Here is a 24,844-nt window from a genome sequence, read left to right on the forward strand (position 1 = left end):
AACATGAGGAGAAACTTCTCTACATTGAGGATAGCAGAACCTTGGAGCAGGCTGCCCAGAGAGGTGGTAGACTCTCCTACTCTGAAGACTTTCAAAACCCACCTGAATGCATTCCTGTGCAGACTACCCTGGGTGATCCTGCTCTGGCAGGGGGGTTGGACTCAATGATCTCTGGAGGTCCCTTCCAACCTCTAGTGTACTGTGATACATTCAGCCTCAACCCAGTCCTTCAACCTGGGCTTACAACAACCCCTTTAAGCCAACAACCTTTTCAAAACCTACCCCATTTAGGCCAAAATTCCAGGCCTCAAACCCCACACCCCCCATTAACATGCCTCTCGGAATCCCCCATACCACATCAATGTGGTGCAGCAAAAAATTTGGCTTGGCCACTCCAGGCCCCATTTGGCAACATTTCCAAGGCCAAAAGATGCTTCAACCCCGCCTCAAGAGGATAACAGCCAGCATGTTCTCCTGGGAGCAGAGACGGAGGGAGAAAAAAGGCAAAACTAGCAGAAATGGGATGCAGGACATATGGGAACGAAATAACATCATTTCCTGTGTCCACCCACTGGGCTGGACTCTCTGGACACTCTTGACCTCCTGGAGGTCTCTACTCTGTGGGTTTTTTTTTAACCACCCTGTCTCAAACCAGGACATGTTGACATAAGCCACATGTTTCTCCACCTTGAATAAGGTCTTTTATTACAGATGCCCATCAAGCTAAAGGTTAACTGACTCTGTTGTATATTTTGTACCTTAAGGCCTGCTAAATGCCAATTTCCAATCCACATCTGGCTGCTCTCCTTTTCTGACCTGCCTATATCTGGACCCCGAGGCGCTGGGTCTCTGGACTGGAATGTAACCCTCCTCAGCATAAGTGATGATCAAATGTACTATCTATGTACATCTAAGATGGGGAGGGTCTTTTTAGGGTGCCAGGTAATGATAGGACTGGGGGAAATGGAAAAAAACCTAGAAATGGGTAGATTCAGATTGGATGTTAGGAAGAAGTTCTTCCTCATGAGGGTGGTGAGACACTGGCACAGGTTGCCCAGAGAGGTGGTGGAAGCCTCATCCCTGGAGGTTTTAAGGCCAGGCTGGCTGTGGCTGTGAGCAACCTGCTGTGGTGTGAGGTGTCCCTGCCCATGGCAGGGGGGTTGAAACTGGATGATCCTTGAAGTCCCTTCCAACCCTGACAATTCTATGATTCTGTGACTAAGACTGCTGCCTGGAACTCTGGGGTGGTACACCTGAGACAGAAAAGAACCATGGAAAATAAAGACCTAGCTAAATGCTGACACAAGAACAAATTCATCTCACAAGTCCATTTAGGCTGAAAATGAGAATGCTTTCAGCTCAAAAAACTGAAGTTTTGGGACATTCTCCCAGCCTGAGCTGAGGGGCAAAAGCACTACTACTGAATTTCATTAATTATGAAAGGAATCAAATGAGGTAGTTGTTTTCAAGAACTGGGGAATTGATTCAATGCTACAAAAAGTCTGTCTGAGGCAGATAATGCAATGCTACACTTTTCAATAACAGCAACGCAAGTGAATTCCTCTTGGGTGAATCCCGGGCACAGTTAAGACAATGGCCAATGGAATTAATTAAATGGAGCCAAATATCCTTGGTGGTGAGGGGAGCTGCTCGTATGTCATAATGCTCTCCTCAGCATCAATATTTAAAGCCAGCTAGTTGGAACCTTTTACTTAATTGAGAAACAATACAGCATTTAACCCTTTGGTAGTATTCCACCCTTTGGCTTGCGCAGGCAGGATCTGTTTATCTGGCAGGTCAGGTGGCAGCAAGTGGAATGAATAGGAGATCCTATAAAGCATGTTCCTTTCTCATTCCCTTTAATATATACCCTGGCCAGGAGACAGTACCACACATTCATCCATTAAACAGGTCTTTAAATATTTGGAATTGAAGATCATAATTCAAATTAAATACCTTCTCTAACCTGGAAGGGACAAATATTTAAATGATTTCACCATGGGGAAAAAGGTGACTCTGTGCAGTAGGTATTCCTATCTAGAGCCTGATTTACAGTGTCTCTGAGCTTAATTTAGTCTTTTATAACCTAAAAACCTCCTTATTTCTGTCACATCCCTCCCAAAGTACCAGGAGGATTGCATCTGGATTAGTTATAAATAGTAGTGAAACCTCAGACTACAGTGCAGTGTGAGAATCCTTTTTCTGGCTACAAACTCACAGTCATTTCAATAATTATGACAAGAAGCATCATCATTAGGATCACAGGAATAGCAGAAACCTGGACTGGCTCTTCCAACCCAAAGAACAAAGCTCAGCATGTCCTTCTCACTTGCTGTAATTCTGACCTCTCTCCAAATGCAGTAGTCTAAAACAGTAGGTATGAAAATACCTGCATTAATTTAGCTGTTTTCAGTTGCCGGCCTATATTATCTTGTGGGGGCAAAATTGGGGATGTATAGAGACTGAATTTACACAGACATCACAGGTGGATGGAGGCTCAAGCAAGTATCACTCCCTGAATGCTTTAAACCACAAAAAATTGTGACATTTTGTACAATATCCTTCAAACATTAGTTTTATTTCTTGAAGTACATGAAGATCTACTTGAAATTACAGAATCATTTAGTTTAGGAAAGACCTTTAAGGCCCTCCAACAGTTAACTCAGCCAAGTCCTTAGTGAGGAATTCAGAAACTACACCAAACCAGTGTAAAACTGACCGTGGATGCCTCCTCCCTGGGGGTGTTGAAAGCAAGGTTGGCTGAGGCCTTGAGCATCTGAGTCTAGGTGAGAGGCATCCCTGCCCATGGCAGAGAGGTTGGAATAGATGATCTCTGAGGTCCTGTTATTTGGTACATAGAATAAACCAGGTTGGAAGAGACCTTCAAGATCATCGCGTCCAACCCATCAACCAATCCAACACCACCCAAACAACTAACCCAGGGCACCAAGCACCCCATCAAGTCTTCTCCTGAAAACCTCCAATGATGGCGACTCCACCACCTCCCCAGGCAGCCCATTCCAATGGGCAATCACTCTTTCTGTATAGAACTTTTTCCTAACATCCAGCCTGAACCTCCCCTGGCGCAGCCTGAGACTGTGTCCTCTTGTTCTGGTACTGGCCGCCTGGGAGAAGAGACCAACATCCGTCTGTCCCTTCCAGCCTAAGCCATTCTATCATTCTGTGAGCCTGTAAGTCTATGAAAACTTGCTTGCTAGTTTGGCTTAAAAGTGCTAAAGCCATGATAAGCATCTTATTTATTTTTTTTCATATCACAGGAGTCAGCCTCACTTTTAATACACAGAAGGGGCACAACTGCTTGACTCCAATAATCCCTACAATTTTTGTGATTTCTTGGTGATTTTTCCCTAAAGCAAGTGTGAGTTTGAAACAACTGCTCTGCATCTTTCCAAAATGCAGTGTTCTTAAACACCCTGTCAGTACATGCAGTTCAGCCAGGAGAAAACTTGATGTAATCCTGACTATCTAGTCTCTCCTTGCCTCCATATCAAATTTCTCCTGAGTCCACATGTAGGAGTTTATTTGCTTAAGAAAAATATATGGTGCCTTTCTCTCCTTTGCAACAAAGAAGAAATATGGATTGGTAACCTTTTTTTTTTTTTTTAATTTCTTTCTTTTTTTTTTCTTCTTCTTTAAACTTAAGTCCCTCAATAGTGTTTTGAACAAACCTAAAGAGATTTTTAAGACAGACATTTTGTATTAGAAGGTCCCCATGGGTTGTACGTATGATCGTCTTTACTAAAGCTCCTTTCAGTCCCAGTTGAATAAATATGCATTTTGTTTCACTAATCTTGAAACAACAGGAATAAAGTTTACCCAGGTCTTTTATACCTCAGAGAACAAAACAAATACTACAAATCTTTGGAGGGAAAGGATATACAAAAGGGCTTGAGGTGAACGCTTCAAAGCAAATACTCTCTAAACGATGTGCAAATTATTTCAGCACTTGAACATGATTTATGAAAGGGGATTAGCCCACTGTAACAAGAACCCCGCTTAAACTGTTGGGTTTCAAAGTCAAAGATGAGAAGCTTTGGCTGGAAGAGGCAGAAGAAACTGGATAGTAATCTATAGTGAGGATCCCTGATTGATTTTCTTTAACTAACTCAATCTTACATCAGCTATTGCTGTCACTCACACTGAACCGTGGTGGGCAGTGTAAAATACCTTCCTTCATGATACCCTTCTCCATAAAGATGAAGCAGGCAATAGCGATAATTAAGTAATAATGAGCTAATTAATAACTGAGCGACTAGCTCTCTATTTACTAGCATGCCCCACAAATGAGCAGAAGGAATATGGAACAATTAAAGATTATCCAAGCTCAAAGAGAGGACTTTTCCAGAGACTTGTGTGTCAGTGAGCAGACCAATGAGTCACAGGTCACATCTAGAGCAATACATTATATTTTATTATAATATTCCCATATACTCTTCACATAATGGGTAAGAGCTACCCTTAAGTACTATAAAAATGATCACTTTTTATGTAATTGTAAAGATTAATAAGTGAGCTAACTTCTCATGGTTCTATAATGACCCTGCTGTTCTAGTAGGTAAAGGAAAATTTAATGATCCTGCTCAGATGTGATTAATATCTAACTTTTTCCTGACTAAAAAATCTGGACTTGGTTCAATAAAAATGAATTAAGTGAACATGCACTGATTTCCCTGCCAAATGTTTATATGGAAGTTGGTTATGCCCAATTTAAAAATATGCTTTTTCAACCCAAATAGTAAACTCTGGAAGGATTTTGGAAAGTGAAGCAGAAATAAAACAAAGAATTAAGGGAACATTATATTATAATTGATGGAAAGAGGATATTTACATTGAGGAATAACTCATTATTTGGGAGGGAAACTAGTTACAGCCAGTCACGATTTTGGGTGCAATATAATCTCCTATTATCAGTGGAAGTGACACAATTTGTTTCTGGATTTGGCATGCTTTGTTTCCAAAATGCCAATATTATGATTTCTTTGGTGCTGAATCAGTATTTTCCTAAGCTTTAAGAGCATACCTAGAGTAAATGTTGCAGAGAAACACGAGAGCAAAAAGAAAAAGGAAAAAAAAAAAAGAAATCTGTCAAAAACCCCAATTTCAGTCCCTGCAGAGCAAATGAATGTTGCCACCCTCCATTAGCAGCATGTTGCATTTAATTTTTGTGGGCTCTTTTCAGTATCTGAAGTCGACTGCATTCCTGTCGATGCAATAAAAATAAATGCCACAAAGGCGCGAGCTGCAGAGTGACAAAATTAACACTGCAGTGGGAAACTGCATATTTGCATACAGTTTTCATTTTGCTCCCTGCTTTAATTGCTGTCATTGGTAATGCTGCACTAATACACATTACTGCTTTGTATTTCTTGGTTTTATTAAAAGTAATAAAACTGACCTATACATAATGCTAACGTTGTAATGCAATAATACTCCCTAAATAGCATCCATTTGGCTCTGAACTTCGCATCTAACTGAAACAAATGGGCTGGGAAAGGGAAAGAATTCAGACCTCATCACAGCTAACAAAGAAACGGAGAGATTTCCCACTTCTGCTGCTCTAATTAGTGCCCTTATCACAGAGGCAACCCTATGTGAGTGGAGGACTCTGCAGGATCTGGCCCTCGACATGTTTGGGTGAGCCAGAAAGCCTCATCCTACACCCCAAGATTAGGTCTCCCAAACTACCAACCCCTTCATGTGTGGGAAAGGAAGAGACAAAAATCACACTGACTTCTGTCTCAGCACTGCCTGCAATTAGGTAGCCTTTTCCTAGCATCTCCAAGCTGTGCTTTCAATGGAAGAAGTTTCTGCCTTGCTTTTTTCCTCCTGCTGTTACCCAAAGCCATTCAAACAGGTGTGTTTGTGCCCTGGGAAATCATCCCTTTCCCTCTGCAGAGAAACAACAGCCTCAGCAAGGTGGGGATTGCACAGAAACGTCCAGTCATGTGCAGGGACAAACTGTAAACCCTCAAGCAAGCCCTTGGAAGAAGCATTAACCAGGGAAGGAGCAAGCACCAGGCAGAGCCAAAAGGGTTAAAGCTCCACTGAATTCTCCATTTCTTCTGTCATGTCCACTGAGACTAAAATGGGTTTAGCTGCTGGGTTTGTTTTCCACACACACATTGTATAGTCTTAATTATCTAACAAACTGCATTCAGAGATGATTCTGGATGTTTTGAGGACTATTCCAGGCCATCCTTCAATTTGCAAACTGCAGCTTTCTGGAGGAAGGAGAAGTGGGTAACAGGAGAAAAGCAACTTTGGGCAATATTAAATCACATGCAGAGCCCTTGGCTAAATCCTAGGGGTAGAGTGCCTGACTTCAACTGTATCTCTTAAGAAACCAAAGAAGATTCCAGACCCCAGATGACTTTGCAGCAAATACCTCAGAAGGCAAATCAAAATTACAATCGAGATGCTGCTATTATTTTTTCTCTTGATTAAAAAGGTAATAGGAGGCAGATTCCCAGACACCGTCCTGTGGTCAATCTTTGGGGAAATGTGCAATGCCCCAGAGAGATGCATCACCCTTTGGGACTAAAAAGATCCCTCTCTGCCTGTAGAAAGAGGAATGTAGGTAAGGAAAATATCATTATTTGAGTTGGCTGGTGGCCAGGGCACAGGGGCTAAACCCCTGATCCTAATGAAGAGAGGAAAGGAATCCCAAGCTTGCTGTTTAATATGCATGACATGTCAGCCTTGCTGCCAACTTTTCCTTCTACCCCCTGCTTTTGTCTACTTTTTCCACCTGTTGCAACTTGTCCTTACTCAGGCTGAGAGCTGAAACTGTCTTGCTTGAGTGTGATATTTTGTCTGGCACAATAATGCCTGGATCCACAACTACTCTTACTGAAGCACTAAAGTGATCATGAGTTGCAACAATACTGCACAGCCCATCAGGAGTTTCCTTTTCTCTACATATATTTTTAGGTCTCGATGCTCTAGATGTTGGCACCTCAAGCTAGAATTCAACCATGGAGGAGGTTTTTCAGGATACATTGTGGGGCTGCATGACTAAACACTGGGTTTGAGAGTAAAGTGTTCTTGAAGATAAGGAAAATCTGCAAGTGGAAACAATAAAAAATAACTCAATTCAATCTTATCAATTCAGGCAGCTCCAGCTTTTATGTGGCAAACAAGGAGATCAAATTGCATTTATCTAATATCACAGATTTTTTAAACGTCTACAATATTTAATTATTTTGCTTTGGCAACCTAAAGCTGAGGAACAAATTACTGTTCCCACTACATAAGGAAATAACTGACAACAATTAGTATTTATTCTTGTTGCCTTTGTAATAAAAATAGAATTCCATCACTTTCAAGGAAACCCTAAAATATTAATAAGAGTGTGATGAACTGGGTAAATGTGACGCCATAAGGAAATGATGGAGAACAGGTTGGAAATCTAGTGCTTGGGGAATGGATTGCATTATCAGGCTTGTGATTGTGCATTTTGACAAGAGCAGCCCTCAGATTGATACGGTAGCCAAAGGGCACTCTTCCTACCGCAATGCCGTTTGTTTCCATCTGGAAAAAGGGGGAGGAGAAAGGGAATTGATCCCCTCCGACAATCGATAGCCACTCCAGTTGAGGCTCTTCCACAAGAGGTCACCCCTGAGTGACAAGAGTCCCAGGTGACGGCCAAAAGGCAAACCCCACAGGAAACACGGAGAGGAAAATCAACATCAAACTTAGTGGAACGCGTGGAGCTGGTTTCATTGCCCATGACGTGACTGTCCTGACAGCTTCTGTAGTCCATACACACAATAAGACCTCTTGGATTTTGGAGTGATGAATGATTTCTGGGACCCCTGAGTGCCCAGATCCTTTCCCTATCTCTCATGCGCTGTGACAGCACCTAAGCCTAAGCCGCCATCCGAGACATCGTGCCTGGGACATCTAAGGCAGCATTTCAGTCTAACCCAGGTGCAGTATAAAAACTAACGTGGCAGACCACCTACCAGCAGACCCAATTATAATTGGTACTAATTAGGAGGGTTTTTTGGCATTCTTAGGAGGAAAGAAAAAAAAAAAAAAAAAAAAAAAACAACCAACCCAACAACCCAACAAAAACCTCCAGTCTGAATGATAACTAAATTACTTGGAACTTATGAAGTCTGCCACTAATTTTTTTTAAAAAATTACTGGTTTAGAGTAACACTTATTTGCATAAAGAGAAGTTTCCTTGCACCAAATGTATACAGCTCCTAACGGGGGAGGCTGCTAGGGTGAAAACATGTTCTTTCTGACCCAACATTAGCTGCAGAAATGAAATCAGAGAAATAGTTGGCATCACAGAGTAAAGATTAATCTTTTTTTCCATGCATTTAAGAGCAGGATCAGAGTTTTACATATTTTGGTAATGTTCCCCAGGGCCATCCTTGGTTTCCTCCCAGCTCAAGAAAACTTCAATTAGAACATGAGTTCAATCCAAGCTGGGTGAGGAGCCACTGAAAGGCTGCATGACTATAAAGATGGACATTCTGTGAACTTTGGAAATTGAGCCTGGCAGTTTGAGCCCAATTTTCAATGAAATGAGTGTCTACAGCTAAAAAAAAAATAATAGAGAAAGAGAGAGAGAGAGAGAAAGAGAGAGAGAGAGAAAGGAAGAGTGAGAGAGAAAGAGAGAGAAAGAGAGAGAAAGAGAGAGAAAGAGAGAGAAAGAGAGAGAAAGAGAGAGAAAGAGAGAGAGAGAGAAAGAGAGAGAAAGAGAGAAAGAGAGAGAGAAAGAGAGAAAGCAAGGGAGAGAGAAAGAGAGAAAGAGAGAAAGAGAGAAAGAGAGAAAGAGAGAAAGAGAGAAAGAGAGAAAGAGAGAAAGAGAGAAAAGAGAGAAAAGAGAGAAAAGAGAGAAAAGAGAGAAAAGAGAGAAAAGAGAGAAAAGAAAGAAAAGAAAGAAAAGCATAATGGACAATTGCCATTTGTCCTTGGAGTGTAAGCAAAAGCAATTAGGATTAAATACCAAACCCAAATTCCTGTTGCTAATTCTCTAGGGCCAGGCTCCTCAGTTTTAAAATAAAGAGGAAGACTTTGGTTAGAATATGCCTGACACTTCCAAACTTGTGCTACTAACCAAATCTCATGACAAAGCAATACCAAGTCTACAACTGGCCTTTTTTTTCTTTCTCCTTTTTTTTTCTATTGCAGCCCTTCAAATGTAGAGAAGTTAACTATCAACGAGTCCGAACTGTCTGAATATTTCACTAAGGATTATTTGGCAGGGGTGGAGGTGGGGGGAGTGGGGGGTGGCCTGCTAAGACATCAGTTGCTCGTCTGCTGTGTCAAACTGGAGGAGTTTTAAACCATCTATTAAAAAAAGAAAACAAACCCAAACAACAAATAAAAATCTCCTTTGTTTGGATTTGGCATTGGCAGGAGTCAATAATGTAAGAGGGCTGTGTGTAAAACGCTGAAATTGTTAAACTTTGTGAGAACTTTATAAAGACACTTGCAGAGATTGCACATATCTTCTCTGTGCTCTGCAGTCAAACTGGACAATGAAACGACCACCTGTTAACTGCTAACAATGTGTCATTACCAGTTCTCATGCCTTTTTAAAGCAATTTTGGCTCTAGCTGCCGATAATTCTGGCTACGATACTTGTGTGAACATTAAGGGCACAGAAAGCCAAAGGCAGAAAACTGACAATACAGTTTGTGCTTAGACTACTAATAAGTAAGTGAATAATATGATTATTTTTTTTTCTAATTCCACATAATTGCTTGATCTCAAGGGGCCAAAAAGAAGGGGGGAAAAAAAAAACACACCACAAAGTTCTGAATACATATTTCAGGAGCAATCCAACCTCCACTATTTACATGCAGGCTTCGATTCGGTGAGATCTTCACAGCAGAGATTTTCACATTTTTTTGTGAGAGTTTTAAACAGCCCTTTAACAACAACAACAACAAAAAAGGAGGTTGTGCAGGATTTCTCTTAAGGTTTGAAAAGAAACGTGGACGAAGCCTCTGTCACTGCTCGTATTCACTACTTCTGTTTCGTCTGACAAATTATCATTTAAAGATATGTGAGAAGTCTAAATAAATAAATAAAAATTCCCTGAGTGCTCAGACAGTTTGCTATCAGCTACAATAAGAGCAGAATCAGGCCCTCCAAACTTACTAGACTCTCTGTCTGATTCCCCCCCCACCCCCCATCCTCTGAGAAATGCAGCATAATACATGGCACCAGGATATTGGGGCAATTTTTCACAAGGTCCATTCAAGCTATTTTATATTTCATGGGCAAAGAAAAAAACCTTAAAATAACCCAACCCAAACCAACAACAAATCCAAATCTCCAACATAATAGAACAACAACAACGAGAACCTTTGGTCTGCAAAAAAGAGACTGTTTAACGAATCTCTGTGTCTGTGTCTGTATGCATGCATGCATGTGTGCATGTATTTATGATTGTGTGGATAATTATCATTAAAAACAGCTATTTGGGGTCTTTTTCTCCTTTCTTAGGCTTTAAGGCTTTGATCCTGCTCTCAAATGTGTGCAGGCAAATTCCTGCACAGCACTTGGGTACCTCTAGGTATCGCGTACCAGCAATGCAAGTCTGAAACTGTCACGGTGCTTACATTAGAAGCGGTATGTGAATCTCCAGCCAAACAAAGGAGCAAAACAAAGATTTAGGACAGAGGGTGAAATGAAAAAAAAAATACTACTACTACTGCAGAGAGTGAGGGATTCAGGGCCACCACCAGCTCCTGCCTCTCCTGCTCACAGTATCATGAGCAGCTCGGCACAAATTGGGAAAGTCTCAGTGGAGCAAAGCACAGCCCTGCTAGTTTTAGATCACTTTCTTTTCTAATCACTGACAAAAATCAACCTCAATCCCTGGAATTTACCTTCTCTACAATTACAGATACAGCACTGATTGTCGGCTAGAGAGGATGTGTCAGGTCCTTCAGCAATTCGCTGTATAAAATACACAACAGACAAAATTACTCTGGCAATTTGAGGTATTTTGCTAAAATGGAAACAAAGCAACTGCAACAGACCATTAACATAGGACTCATGTTGCTTGTTTTTAAAAATAAATGGCTTGAATAAATGTCTCTGCTCCTAAACAAATTTATTTTGTTTAGGAGAGAATGTCACCCTTTAAAAGTCTAGAGCTAGTAACTGTCTTTACTTAAATGCAAGTTATGTATATCAGCACAGAACACATTCAGCTTTCAAATTCTCAGTGATCTTCCTTACATTCTGCATGTAATAAAAATTATCTTACCCTGTAATGGCACAGTTGTTTAAAAAAGGAAAGGGGGGAAAAAATAAATTCAGGAAAGAAAAAAGCCTTACTTAAAGATTTTCTGTGTTCAGGCTTTGGTTCTTTGGATTCAGTGTCTAAGCTATTCAGTAATTCGATGCTGGAGGATCTTCTGAGTTTGAGTTCCACATTTTTCGATGTACAACTCCGTTCTTTTGACTGGGAAAAGAAGAAATATATGTATGGGTATGTGTGCTTTTAATAAAACTATTTGTAAGAATGAAGCAAGAGATCAGAGAATGGCAGCACAGAATCAGGAGCTAACAGACACACACACAGAGCAAGTGATGCAGCGAGTATATAATTTAAGGAAAGTGTAATGCAAGAATTTGTCATATGGCAGAGCTTTTATGGGTCTGACAGACTGATCTTAATTTCTGAGATAAATTCTTATTTAAGTGAGGCAAACAAAAGGCCTACTTCTGCAGGCTTTAGAGACCCAAATTATTTCCACATTGCAGGCTGCTTCCAAGTGCCTGCAAAGAGGAAGGGTGTTTAAATTGCCTTTCTGGTTTAGATACAGTAAATATTCTTGCAAACACAATTGTTTCAGACATCCTTACACATTTGGGGCTGAATTCTGCTGCTTTAAGCTTAGGAAAGAGAGACTTCTTTTGCTTTAAATCACTGGCGTACCAAGTGACAATTAGGGCCCGTTAATGGAGAAGAGGAATAAAAGAAAATGGGAGGTGACATTCTGCCTAACCACACGTCTCTTCCCACACCTGTCAGATCAGGTGAGATTTAGCCATCATGGCTTTACACACTCCTTCAGAGTTTTCAAACAAAAATAAATAACATCTCTGAGATGGTCACTGAGTAGTGCTTCATGGTGACATCTTCTCCTGCCCACGCACCAAAGTCAAACCTTCACTGTTGGGACAAGCCCTGCCCTTGGGTACCGCAACCCTTTACAGGTTGTGTCCCACCAGCTGCTGCTGCTCTGCTTCACTGCACACTCAGAGCTGCTGATACCACAATACCACCTTAGCTGCACTTAAAAACCCAGTCAAGTCTAGTAGCTGTTTAGCTGAATAGCAGGCAAAAATAATGTTAAGAAAGTGTCCTGAGTCTCCACAGAAAACTCCACCCCAGAATCTTCAGTGGGATATCAATATCCTCACGCACCCAATGAAATGTACAATATGAAGACATACATCATCAGATCAAACTTTCCTTTGCTGATTATAGCCTCAGGGTAATATAATGTTTGCAGCTCTTTAAGGAAACAGTAGCTGTGTTCAGATTAACCCTTTCAAAGAGACTGCTCTGCCAATTCCATTGCAGCAAAACCTCTGAAAAATGCAAGAAATGGGGATATTATTCTCCCAACAGCTTCTGCATTGAACAAGGAAAGTCGGTGCCCTCTGAAAAGAATATGTTCTTGGACCAGGCAGGGGTAGGAGGAAGACATTTGGAATTTGTACTGAGAGTGGCAAAAAAATAAAATAAATTTAAAAAAAAAAAAAAAAAAGAAAAAGAAAAGAAAGAAAAGAAAAGAAAGAAAAAGCTACAGCTGAATCTGGTTTGGTAATTAAAAACTGTTTTAATAAAACACAGCCCTGCTTACTTCTAGTAGAAAACCCCCAGCCTTCCTGGGAGAATAACAGCAATCAGTTACAAAGGAATATTATTTGCTGGTGTTATTCTTCTGAATAAGTAATACAAAAATTCATAAAAGGCTCAAATGTATTAATAGTTCTATTGAAGATTATATACTGTAGGCTGCATAAACAGAAAATGCAGAAAATTCATTAGTTATTAAGTGCTTGTGTGCTTTTACAACCCTCAGCAAACCAACGTCCTTGTTATTTCAGAGGAGGAAACGTAGAGCTCCGTTTGGAGGCAAGAATCAAATGCCATTTTTGTGTGTGTGTGTGTGTGTGTGTGTGTGTGTGTTCAACAACCTTGTTTATCTGACATTTTGGAGTAGATTTGCATACATTTTTTTTTTCTTTTTTCATCTCCTCCAGAGGAAGGCATGTCTAGCTCGCTGCTGACTGCCTAAAAAACCTGTAGAGATGCCTGGGCAAATGAAGTTGAAATTGCTACATCTTAATTAATAAAGGTAACAGCCAAAACAAATACATACCAATCTGTCAATTGCATTTTTGATAGCGTGGAACCAATCCAATATGAGGAAGTCGATATCCGACTGGAGGAGGAACTCATTTCCTGACACTGTCGTGATCTAGGGAGGACATGGGCACACACAGGTAAGAAAAGGATGCACCAGGCAGAGGATTTTTCTTCTCTTGCCTCTTATATGCCCCCCCCCCAATGCCTTCCCTTTGTACCAAGAATCATCTCCTGGAGTGCCGAGTTACTGAGGAGTTTGCAACCTCTGTCTGAAAACTGTTTTGAATGTGTCACAACAAACGAGATATTGTCTCAGCAACGCAACCACTGAACACAAATAGTGCAAAAATCAGGGGAATGTGACAAAAGTTAAGAAAAGCCAGGAAACTCAGTGCTGCAAGGCACAGTTCAAATGCAAACCAAAGTGACCTGGAAAGAAATGAATATAATATGAGGATTAATGCTTGGTGTTCTCACTTCCCACTTCTAGTTTGCTGCTATTATTGTTTTGTTTTGTTTTGTTTTCTACCTGGTACCTCCATTCTGTAATGTCCACATTGATTCTATACCTGGGTTTCCAGAGCCCACTTCCAAGCATTTTGATAAAATTAATCATGTCACTCTTTTACACATTCAAACAAACAAACAAAAAAGAAACAAACCCAAACCATCAAAGGTGGCTGTAGCTGGGTAATTAGGAGCCCATTTCTCATGAAAAAAAAAAATAAAATCCCCAGTTTGTCTGAATAGAAGTTGATTTACATTTTTGACCCACTCACTGGGAATATTTATCAAAGAATATCCAATCCCCTGATAACGCTGCTTCACTGCCTGACAATATCGGCCTGGAATATGCATGCGTATTCTGTTGCCCTCTACTTCTTTAAACCACCATGATAATAACAAAACACTTGGAAAAAAAAAAATCTATCTAGATATTTCACACAGCAGGTTGTAAAGATCATTCTACAGATGGCAAAAGTGAGGCATAGAGCTGTGGAGTGCTCTGCCCTGGGATTATTGAGCAGAGCCCTGCTGCACATCACCACAGACCATGACCCAGGGCACAACAGCTCTGCACGTTTGCAGACAAATGAGTGGAGTGTGGGATCTCCAGCACATTTTACAAGGGGCAGGAGCTTGTCCTGTCCACACTTCAAATCAGCTCAGCTTCCATCAGCTCTGAAACCAAAGCTTTTCTCTTATTTTTGGCTGTTAAGAGTTGCTTCCACACAACTCAGAAGAATGCATGCTTGGGAATTGTTCACCTAGTTTGTCAATTTTTTCAGGGGGCGTGGAATGAAGGTCTGGGATGCTCACTGGGACATGATATTATTCAGAACCAAAACCTTTCAGGTGTTGTTTGGGAATGGCTGCATGCAGTGGATGACACAGATTTCTTTCTGACCAAAGTGTGAGGAAAAGCAGAGCAAAGCCATTAAGACCTGGCACAGCTTATATATGTAAATCAATCAACCTGAGGTGCTACTGTTTCACTGCATCTGTCCCATGTCAGGAGTTTTTACTAAGGCATAAAAGAAACAACAATTCCTCAGCAGCCTGACTACTTCTCCCCACAGCTTTCTTAAATCTGAAATACTAATAGGGGAAGGAAAAAAAAAAAAAAAAAAAGAAAAAAGGAAAACAGGAAGGAAAAAAGGGGGGAAAGGAAGAAAAAGGGAAGGAGAAAAACGGGGGGGGAAGGAGAAAAAAGGGGGAAAGGAGAAAAAAGGGGAAAAGGAGAAAAAAGGGGAAAAGGAGAAAAATGGGGGAAAGGAGAAAAAAGGGGGAAAGGAGAAAAAAGGGGAGGAAAAAAAGGGGGATAAAAGAAGAAAAAGGGGGATAAAAGAAGAAAAAGGGGGATAAAAGAAGAAAAAGGGGGATAAAAGAAGAAAAAAGGGGGAAAAGGGGTGGGGTGGGGTGTGGGGAACCAGCATAATGTTTCATTAATTGTTCTATAACCCTCCCTTTATTGAGGAAATGCCTGTAAGGAAGGTTTCCAAAGTCATCAGCATTAAGGAAAATCCCGTCAGCACAGCAGCTCCAGCGGAGACATCCTGTGAGAGCGCTGCAGAGAATGTGGGAATGGTCCCCCGGCGCGGGCTCGGAGGCTGCCCTGCTGCAGATGTTCATCCCGTCCTGTCCGCACCCGTCAGGAGCAGACCTTCAACCGCCCCATTGTTCCCAGTCTATATGGGAGCGTTAGTTACTGGGGAAACTTTAATTGCCTTATTAGTCCCCAGCCATAGTGTTAATCACCACTCACACACTCAGCTACCTTTATGAAAAGAAAAGAAAAATAGGGGGAAAAAAAATAAAAACAACAACCCAAAAGTCCGACTTCAACTTAAGGTGAGCAGCTGAAAGAGCTGACCCCCAGCTCTGTGCCTGGCTCCCAGGGCAAGGTTTGGGTTCCAAATATATTGCATTATATCACCATTTATTAATGTATACACGCAGATAGGAATTAGACTAAACACAGGCAACAATTCAGCCTAATGCCTCTCTCCCAGTATAAACAAATCGTTATTAAAATTGTAAAAGGGAATAACATTTTCAAAGTAAGAGCAACATATATAATTAGATTCCCTGCATTTTGAAGGCTTATAAAGGGACACAGCATCGCTCAGTCTTCCGTTCAGTAAATTCAGGCTTTATTAAAGCACAAGTGTTCAGCACTGCATAAACATTTGCAGTGTATGATATGCAAAGAAGATACTCCATTGCTAACGAGACCAAAGCAAAATGCAGGCTGAAAGTTTCTTTGTCTGAAGGTGTTATTTTGGTAATCATATATTATCAGTGGCTTATGAGCAAATCTGTAAAACCAGATCAGAGGATAGAGGGAAGGGAATTAATTTAAAATATACTTTCTGTAAGATCTGGTTCAAGTCCTTTCCTTTCTTTCCTCAGACTAATCTTCAGAGTAACCAGACAGTTTCAAGAAGACTGCTACTGCTCTCTACAGTTTAAACGCATCCACTCCTTAATTACAGTCAGTAATTGACTTTGTTCTGCTCCATTCCAGTCATTCACAGGAAAGCAGTTCCAAAGGCTTTGGCTGGTAAATCCCATTTAATGTGCAGGTTTCCTATCCCACTTTTATATATTACCTCCTTAGGATTTCTGATAAATGGTTCTTGGAAGGGATTGCTAAACCATATTTGCACTTTGAACAATCGAATTTTCAACACCCTTGGGAAAAGACATCAGTAAAGAATGCTTGCTTTTGACTGAACCTTGTGATTGAACAATTTATGATCACAGCCCTAAATGATGTATAACTAACAACAAGCATAAATTGTTCAATATTAAGGCGTGCTAACACACCATCCCTCCATCAGGCACCGCCGAAATAAACACAGCCACCAAAGAAACAAATGAAAGACAAATCTGGGGAAGGAAAAAAAAAATAATAGAAAAGACAACGAAAAGAAAAGAAAATGAAGTGCTCCAGATAGAGCTGCCAGCCTCCATTGTGCCAGGTACTTCACTTATTTAAATATTCCCTGAAATCCCACTCTCATTGCCATCATTTTTGCAAAGGCTACAGTCTGGAATTAGCTTTACCTTACCAGGCAGAATTATGATGCTGCTGTTGGCAGTAAATACCCATGAGGATGACAACTGACATTAACTTTCTTATTTACAAAGGGTGTGCCCTTCACGTTGCTTATGAAAGAGCCTGGATGCCCGGATTCTCTTTTTCTTGCTATAGCACCTTGGGAAAAAACATCACTTCAAAGGCTGAATCCCACTCACATGGTAGTTTTACAAGGAACTGTAGCACAGTCCTGCTGTTAAACATTGATCCTCGGCAAATATCGGCTCACCGCAGGTAAATGTGCGTTAAACTCAATGCACTGCTGGGCTGCCAACCAAGTGTGGGAAAGAGAGGGGAAGGGAGGGCAGGTGTGAAACACTTTTTATGGTATTCTATTTGTGGCTTATTAAGGATTTCTCTTGTCACCTTATATAGCTGCAAATGGAGGGATGAGATTTTCTTTTGCATGTTGTTATAATGATGTACCAAGTTTGTGTTCAACTAGACCCTATGTTATTCAACAAGAAGACACCTATATAGGTAGGAAATTATTATTTCACCTATATAGGTAGGAAAGATGGGGCACTAATTAATACCATTTCCATTTTATAATGCATAAATACAGCTTGGACCCTCCCCAGGATCATCAGTTCTTAAAAATCCTGCAAATCATCTCTTTTCCCTGCACTTGGTTGTACTCTGGGACACGTTATCTTGCCATGCGTGGCTGTGTTCCTCCAGGACTTCCAAAATTTTATAGATCACCTGAATCTTAGAATGGTCTGGGTTGGAACCAACCTCCAAAGGTCATCTAGTCCAAATCCCTCTGCAGTCAGCAAGGACATCCACAACTAGATCAGGTTGCCCAGAGCCCTACCAAACCTCATCTTGAATATCTCTGGGGATGGGGCCCCAACCATCTCCCTGGGCAACCTGTTCCAGTGTTCCACCACACTCATAGTAAAGCACTTGCTCCTAATATCCAGTCTAAATCTGCTCTTTCCTAGTTTGAAACCATTGCCCCTTGTCCTGTCCTTTGCAAACAGTCTCTCTGCAGCCTTCTTGTAGTCCCTTTCAGGTACTGGAAGGCTGCTATTAGGTCTCCCCAGAGCTTTCTCTTTTCCAGGCTGAACACCCCCAGCTCCCTCAGCCTGTCTGTAGCAGAGGTGCTTCAAACCCCTGATCATTTTCATAGCCTTCTGAAAAAAAACATCTTTTAGAACATGTCTTAGAGATTTTTCCCTTTCACAGACTACCTACACCAATGGAACATAGGAAATAATAGCCAGAGAAGCACCATGGGGGTAAGCTCAGGGTATTCTACCCAAAGTCTTCCTGCAAACCTTGGGATGGACACTACTGCACAGCTGTGGGGGAAAAATTGAAAAACCTCCTTGCTAGCATCCCTCTAATTCTTCACCAATAGACATTTCAACAGATACATTTATTTCTTACATTTATTTTAGCTACTGGACAGGGATGGAGGTAATTCTAGCAGCCCTGCTGATAGGCACTCTGTGGAGATGGGGAAAAGGGCAGGAAATTCACAGAGCAAAACAAAAATACAAAACCATCTCATTGATTCGCTCACTTCAAAGGGTACTTATGCATCTCTGGTGGCTATAACTATTATTTGCAGTGATGAACTATTTTCAGACAATGCCAAGAACAAACTTTAATACAGGAAGTGAAGAATCCTATGGGGAAGGAGAAATGCAGGAAAAAAAACCTCAACAAAACAACTTTCACAATCTGTACCCTGCAGCAAAAGGGAACAGAGTGAGGAGTCTGGGAAGTGTGTGGCTCACGTATATCTCATGTATGGTCAGCAAGGAACCACCACATAGTTCTTACTTCAGCCAGAAACTGAAACAAGACATTGGTCAAGCACCTCTGAACATGGGACAGACAGAAAAAATGTGGACAATTGGGGTGAAGCTTCATGTGACCTACCCATTGAAGCAGCACTGGTGAGACCCCACCTGGAGCACTGTGTCCACTTCTGGAGCCCCTATTACAGGAAAGATCAGAATGTGCTGGAACGTGTCCAGAGAAGAGCCACAAGGATGATCAGAGGGCTGGAGCTCCTCTCCTATGAGGACAGGCTGAGAGTTGGGGTTGTTCAGTCTGCAGAAGACAAGGCTCCGAGGAGACCTAATTGTGGCCTTCCAGTATCTGAAAGGGGCATAACAAGAAAGCTGGGGAGTGACTTCGTAGGATGTCAGGTAGTGACAAGACTAGGGGGAATGGAGCAAAAATAGAAGTAGGTGGATTCAGGTTGGATGTTAGCAAGAAGTTCTTCCCCATGGGGGTGGTGAGACACTGGCACAGGTTGCGCAGGGAGGTGGTGGAAACCTCATCCTTGGAGGTTTTGAAGGCCAGGCTGGATGTGGCTGTGGGCAATCTGCTGTAGTGTGAGGTGTCCCTGCCCATGGCAGGGGAGTTGGAACTGGATGATCCTTGAGGTGTCTTCCAACCCTGACAATTCTGTGTTTATTGGACATTTCTGGAGTGCGGATCCCTATCCAGACACTAGTCTTGTGCAGAATCCAGTGCAGAAAACCTAAATTTTGGATGTCACCTGGGACTCCCACAGCTTGTGGTGAGCACTAAGTGATTTAAACTTGGATTGACAGATACCTCTGCGTGCAGAAATTCAATAAAATGTGTTCCTCTTGTTGCACTGTGCATTGGGAGTGCTGCCCTTGATATGTGTAGGAAAAAAAGGAAATGAGAGTTGCTGGAGCATTTCTAGCTCAAAAGCTCTCACTCTTCCCCCTTCATCTCACCTTGCTCTTGTACAAAGGCCTGTTTTTTTTTCCTTCCCCTGATCATGCTAATCATTCTGAGTCCCCATTCTGAAGAGGAATACAGACTTTTTTCCTGAGATATTTTTGCAAGGTGGGATCTAGCCACCCAGCCCATATAACACAGGACATGCCACTCTACATGTGCTTGGCAGCCACCAGGGCTGGGAAAGGAAAAGTGAGAAAAGAGTGAAAAACAAAGAAGAAGAAGGAAAGAAAAGAAAACTAAAAAGGAGGCCAGGACTGCTCTCTTTCTAAATATTCTTTAAAAAAATCATTAGAATAAAATACATCTTGAGAATAAACACAGAAGACACAGATACTCATGTGTCCATCCCCACAGTAGAAGGAGAATTAATTAAAGTTGGGAGACACTATGCTCCTTAGTGGTTTAATTAAGTGGATTTGAATTAAACAGGGACAGAGATAGGGAAGTTTTGGGGAAAAAAAAAAGAAAGAAAGAAAGAAAGAAAGAAAAAAGTCAAAAGTCTAACTGCATCTCTGGAAGTTGATCTTAAATTCCTTCCCACAGATAATCCAGTCTCTTGGCCATGTTTATGCTGAATGAATGAGCAGCAGAAAGGATAAATAAAATATCTCTCTGCGCTGCACTGAGCCTAATATTCAAGAAATGCAAATAAAAGAAAACAAAAGGCTTCAGTATTGAGCTGTGCTATTTTCATCCTGCATCTCATATCTGTTATATGATTCAGCCTATCAAGCAGAGGTAGTCATGGTTATGCTGATAGTTAAATTACTTCAAGGTCTCTAAGATGTTTATGACTACCAAAGAGATTTCCTTATCAAGCAGATTGTCTGTCTCATCTTACAGTCTGGCTTCATCAATCCAGCAGTCCTTTGGATGTGGAGCAAAGTTAACATTGAAGTGATGGAGGAAATACCAGCCTGAAAGAAAAGGTCTTCAACCAATCTTTCAGAAAAACAAAACAAAACAAAACACAGATATTTGTTAAAAAAAAATGGTGAGAAAGTATCTGCCTTGTGTTCCCAATGTTGCTAGATGTTAAGTAAATATAGGTTGATTGCAAGGGGGGGAGCGGGGAGGCGGGGCAGGGAGAGAAGAAGAAAAAGTTGCTTTGGCAACTCTCTTATTAAAATGCATTTGTAACCCCCATCTGTCATGAAAGTTTGGAAAAGTTTGTTTGCTTTGGACAGCCGCCTTGTCCAGGGTTACCCCAGCACACAATGATAGCAGTCTTCAGAAGTTGTGTGAGGAACAAGCCACTGGGGATCCATTTTTGTTTTAATTGGCACACACAAACACTTTTCTGGTCTGTCAAAAAGATCAAGCTAATATGCATGGCGGGTGTTATATTCTCAGCTTTGGGGAGTAGTAAAGCTCCCTTTATTTAAGTAATTTAAATGATAGACTGCAAAAACTTTGCAAGTCAGAAAAATGTTTTATACTTTCTCAGGGAATATTTGTTTTAAGCAACAGGAAAAAAAAATGTTCTACACATCTAAAGATGTTGAACCTTATGTTATAATTACCCTGCTTCTTCTGACTCTGTAAAAATTGCTGTGAAAACCAGCACTGCAAAGAGGCAACAAACAGATCCTGTGTTTTCACAACTTCTGCAATATTAGCAATTGTAAGGCCAATTGCTGCCAGATGTTTACAAGATGCATCCTGGGTTGCGTCGCCTTGCGGTGTGACTTACTCCGTTTTCTGGGAATCCTCGAGGGGTCATCGTATCAAAGCAACCTGCTTGGATGCAGTAAGTTGCTTTTCTAGGGAAATTACTCCAGTGTTTGGGGTACACACACCAGTGACTCTGAAGTGGATTCAACAGCCTCGAGTCTGGGATCAAACTTCTGAGAAAGAATACATTTTTGAACAAAACTGTATTGTAGTAGCGATGGACAAATAAGTTGTTCTTTTCCTGGTAAGTTCCTCGAACTGAGTCCGTCAACTGAATTTAGTAATAAAATTATGAACTCTGGGACTGTTAACAGGAAATAAAAATAAAAATAAATCTTGGAGGCTAGTGCTTCCCTTTCTGCTGTGCAATGGACTCATAACATACACCAGCTCCTATTGAATTACATTAATGCTAGCAAGGAGAGAATCAGGTCTTCTCCCTTCGCTATAAAACAAACTTTTTCCTGTCCTTCCTGGCTGCAAAGAATCTCAGTTACAGAAGAACTGATTTACAGCACTTGTAAGGAAGACACTGAACAAATAGGAGGTTCACAATTAAAGCTTACTAGGCCCCAAGAGAACCAAACTCCACCTTGGATGGGAAGAGGAGCTCAGACTAGAGGTGGACAGAGCCTACTTGAAGAAAGAAAGGTCCAGTGCTTTCCCAGGGGTACTGGGGAAGCTTCCATCAATTTCAAAGAACAGTTTGTAGTTCTCCCTTTTTCACTTACTAGTGCAGATCTTACTTTGGAGATGTGTGAAAAGAAAACACATGCTGTCTGAGCAAAAAGGAAGGTAAAGAAGAGTAAGTACTTTCTGCTAAACATCCAAGGAATGTACCTGGAGGAAGCATTTCCTGCTGATCTGCCACACCAGTATTATAGCCTGCGTGAGACACAGCTGGATCACTTGGATCAGCATGGGAGAAGAGGGGTTCTTCAGAGGGCAAAGAGCAAAACAGGAGATGTGAGATAAGCAGCAGATAACCATCCTGGATGTCAGACACATGCATGTAGCCTCCCATCTACCCCCCTCACAGAGTACCCTCTGCTCCAGCCTCACGGATGCACTGCCCTTGCCATGGGAGAGGAATGGATAGGATTCTGCTATCTGTTAAGTCCAAGTCAAGGGAAATGGAAGTTGCCAGGCTTGGGAAGTGAGAAAGAAGCACCCCCAAAAGCAGCTCAAAGCAGAGAAGCAAGAGATAATAATTAAGACACAATTCAGCCATGGCTGTGCGATGCGGGAAATAAGGGAATAGACAATTGCACATTTTGTCCGGAGACGAAGACTAAAAGAAATGTAGGAATACCTACTGCCAGCTACTTTCCTCCTTGGGGTAATATTTTACTGTTATTGCCTTTGCAATCTGAAGCCATATATTACACAGCCACACACAGAGATAGTGGCAATGGTTTCTTAGAGAAGTCTTGCCTTTCTTAGTTTCACCAGCTGGACAATACCTAGTGATGGATGGTCCTCCTGTCCAATTTTATATGCATGTTATAACACTTTGTGATATATGTGAGTGAGACTCGACGTGATAAGTCCTCGTAACAAACAAAAATATCCAAGGGAGGATGGATGCTCTACTTTCAGCGCAAGCAAAGATATATGTTTAAAATATAGATGTGTGGTGTGTAAAGATTTCATTTCGTTGACTCTTATTTTAAGCCTGAAATTTATTCACCAGGAGCAGAACATTTTGCAGCTACCATTATTTGCAGGCAGAAGCTGGTACTGGCTTTTTAGTATTTCATTTACTGACACATGTCTCCTATTAATAAGTGCTGAGAGTGCACAATAAGAGACACACACACACACAAAAAGAGAGATGTTGCTCTGAGTATCTTTATACTTATAGAAGCGTAGTTGGCCGTGGTTATAAGTGTTTATAAAACATTCAAGAATCGTTCCTTGTCTCCTTACGCTAATGAGAACACCTGTTAACTTCAGAGCTGCACACGCTTATTTGCATTGAATTCAGGTCTTTTTGCATACTGTACATCACTTTTGGAGACAATTAGATGTTTACAGAGAAATACAGCTAAAAGAAGAACAGCAGCTCGAATGCCCTCCAGCCCGAGTCAGTGCTAATCCTGGTTTGAGTGAAAAGCAGGGATCCGACGCATTATAACACTGACACAAATTCGGTTAGCGGTGAACAAAGGTGTACCTGCAAATCCTCTGATAGCAGCTGTTACTTGTGGGGATTGATACCTGCTGTTGAATAAAGCATCTCTTAGAGATGAAACAGCGCTGCTGAATGGGATTTTTTTTCATTGTTACATTTACCATTTTTCTTTCATTTGGATAGTTTCTGTTTTGTTTGGTTGGGGTTTTTATTCCGCTGGGTGACTCGGAACCTCCCTGCGTACTGAGCGTGTAGAACGCAGGGAGGGGTCAGTCTCCAAAAAAGCTGTTTACATTATTTTATTAACTTGCCAAAAGCCAGGACAACAACAACACAAGAATACTCCCACTGCTAGAAATCCGAAACACCATCTCTGCAGTAGAGGGTTTTGTGGCCTGGGGCAAGGAGGCAGGAGGTCCCCTTCTATAAAAACAGGTCTGCTGAATGGTAAGTGTAATATCCTGCTGCTATGTGACCATGCCAGCTATTGTTTAATAACAATGTAAGACATCAAAGCTGGTCCATGATCTGAACACAGACTCTGCCAGCTGTGTCAAGTTCCTAAGTGTTACAGGCAGGAAAATATAATAGTGACTATCTCGCCTTGCATGCAGGGAGCAAACAATGCAGAACATCTTTGGTTTGCCTCTTCCCAGCTCTGTTTATAGGTAAATATTAAGAGAAGCTAAACAGGATGAGAAATGTTTTGAGTAAGGCTATTAAACCCATTTCAGAAAACAAACATTTCCAACTACAGCCACCAAAAAGATTTCTATATTAAAATTAATTAGTGTTCTAATAAAAATGATGTTTCAGAGATTTAAGACAATGATGAATACATTTTGTCACCTGGAATGCTTCTGCTAGGAGGATAGGCTAAGGAAGCTGGAGCTGTTCAGCCTACAGAAGAGAAGGCTCCAGGGGAACCTCAGAGCTGCCTTCCAATACCTGAAGGGGTCCTGCAGGAAAGGCTGCAGAGGAACTTGTCATGAGAGTGTCTAGAGACAGGACAAGGGGGAATGGTTTGAAGCTGAGACAGAGCAGGGTTAGACTGGAGGGTTGGACTGAAGAAATTCTTCAGTAGGAGGGTGGTGAGACTCTAAAATAGGCTGCCCACGGAGGCTATGACTGCCTCCTGCCTGGGTGTATTCAAAGGCCAGGTTGGATGAGGCCTTGAGCAGCCAAGTCTAGTTGAGAGGTGTCCCTGGGCATGGTAGGGAAGTTGGAGTAAATGATGCTAAGGTCCCTTTCAAGCTAAGCCATTACATAGAATACATAGAATAAACCAGGTTGGAAGAAACCTTCAAGATCATTGCAT

The 24,844-nt window shown here is 41.4% G+C and overlaps 1 protein-coding gene across 1 annotated transcript in view; it reads right to left on the reverse strand.

Annotated features, from left to right (window-relative positions):
* The window catches only part of ARHGAP15 (Rho GTPase activating protein 15), a 369,524-nt gene that overhangs the window by 176,810 nt on the left and 167,870 nt on the right, over positions 1–24,844 (reverse strand). Inside the window, exons 6-7 of the mRNA XM_009907693.2 lie at positions 13,392–13,490; positions 11,332–11,458 (exon numbers count right to left, since the gene is read on the reverse strand). Coding sequence (XP_009905995.1) covers positions 11,332–11,458; positions 13,392–13,490 — 226 coding nt within the window. The remainder of the gene's footprint in view (positions 1–11,331; positions 11,459–13,391; positions 13,491–24,844) is intronic.

The sequence above is a fragment of the Dryobates pubescens genome, chromosome 2 (genome assembly GCF_014839835.1).
Source record: "Dryobates pubescens isolate bDryPub1 chromosome 2, bDryPub1.pri, whole genome shotgun sequence".
NCBI lineage: Eukaryota > Metazoa > Chordata > Aves > Piciformes > Picidae > Dryobates > Dryobates pubescens.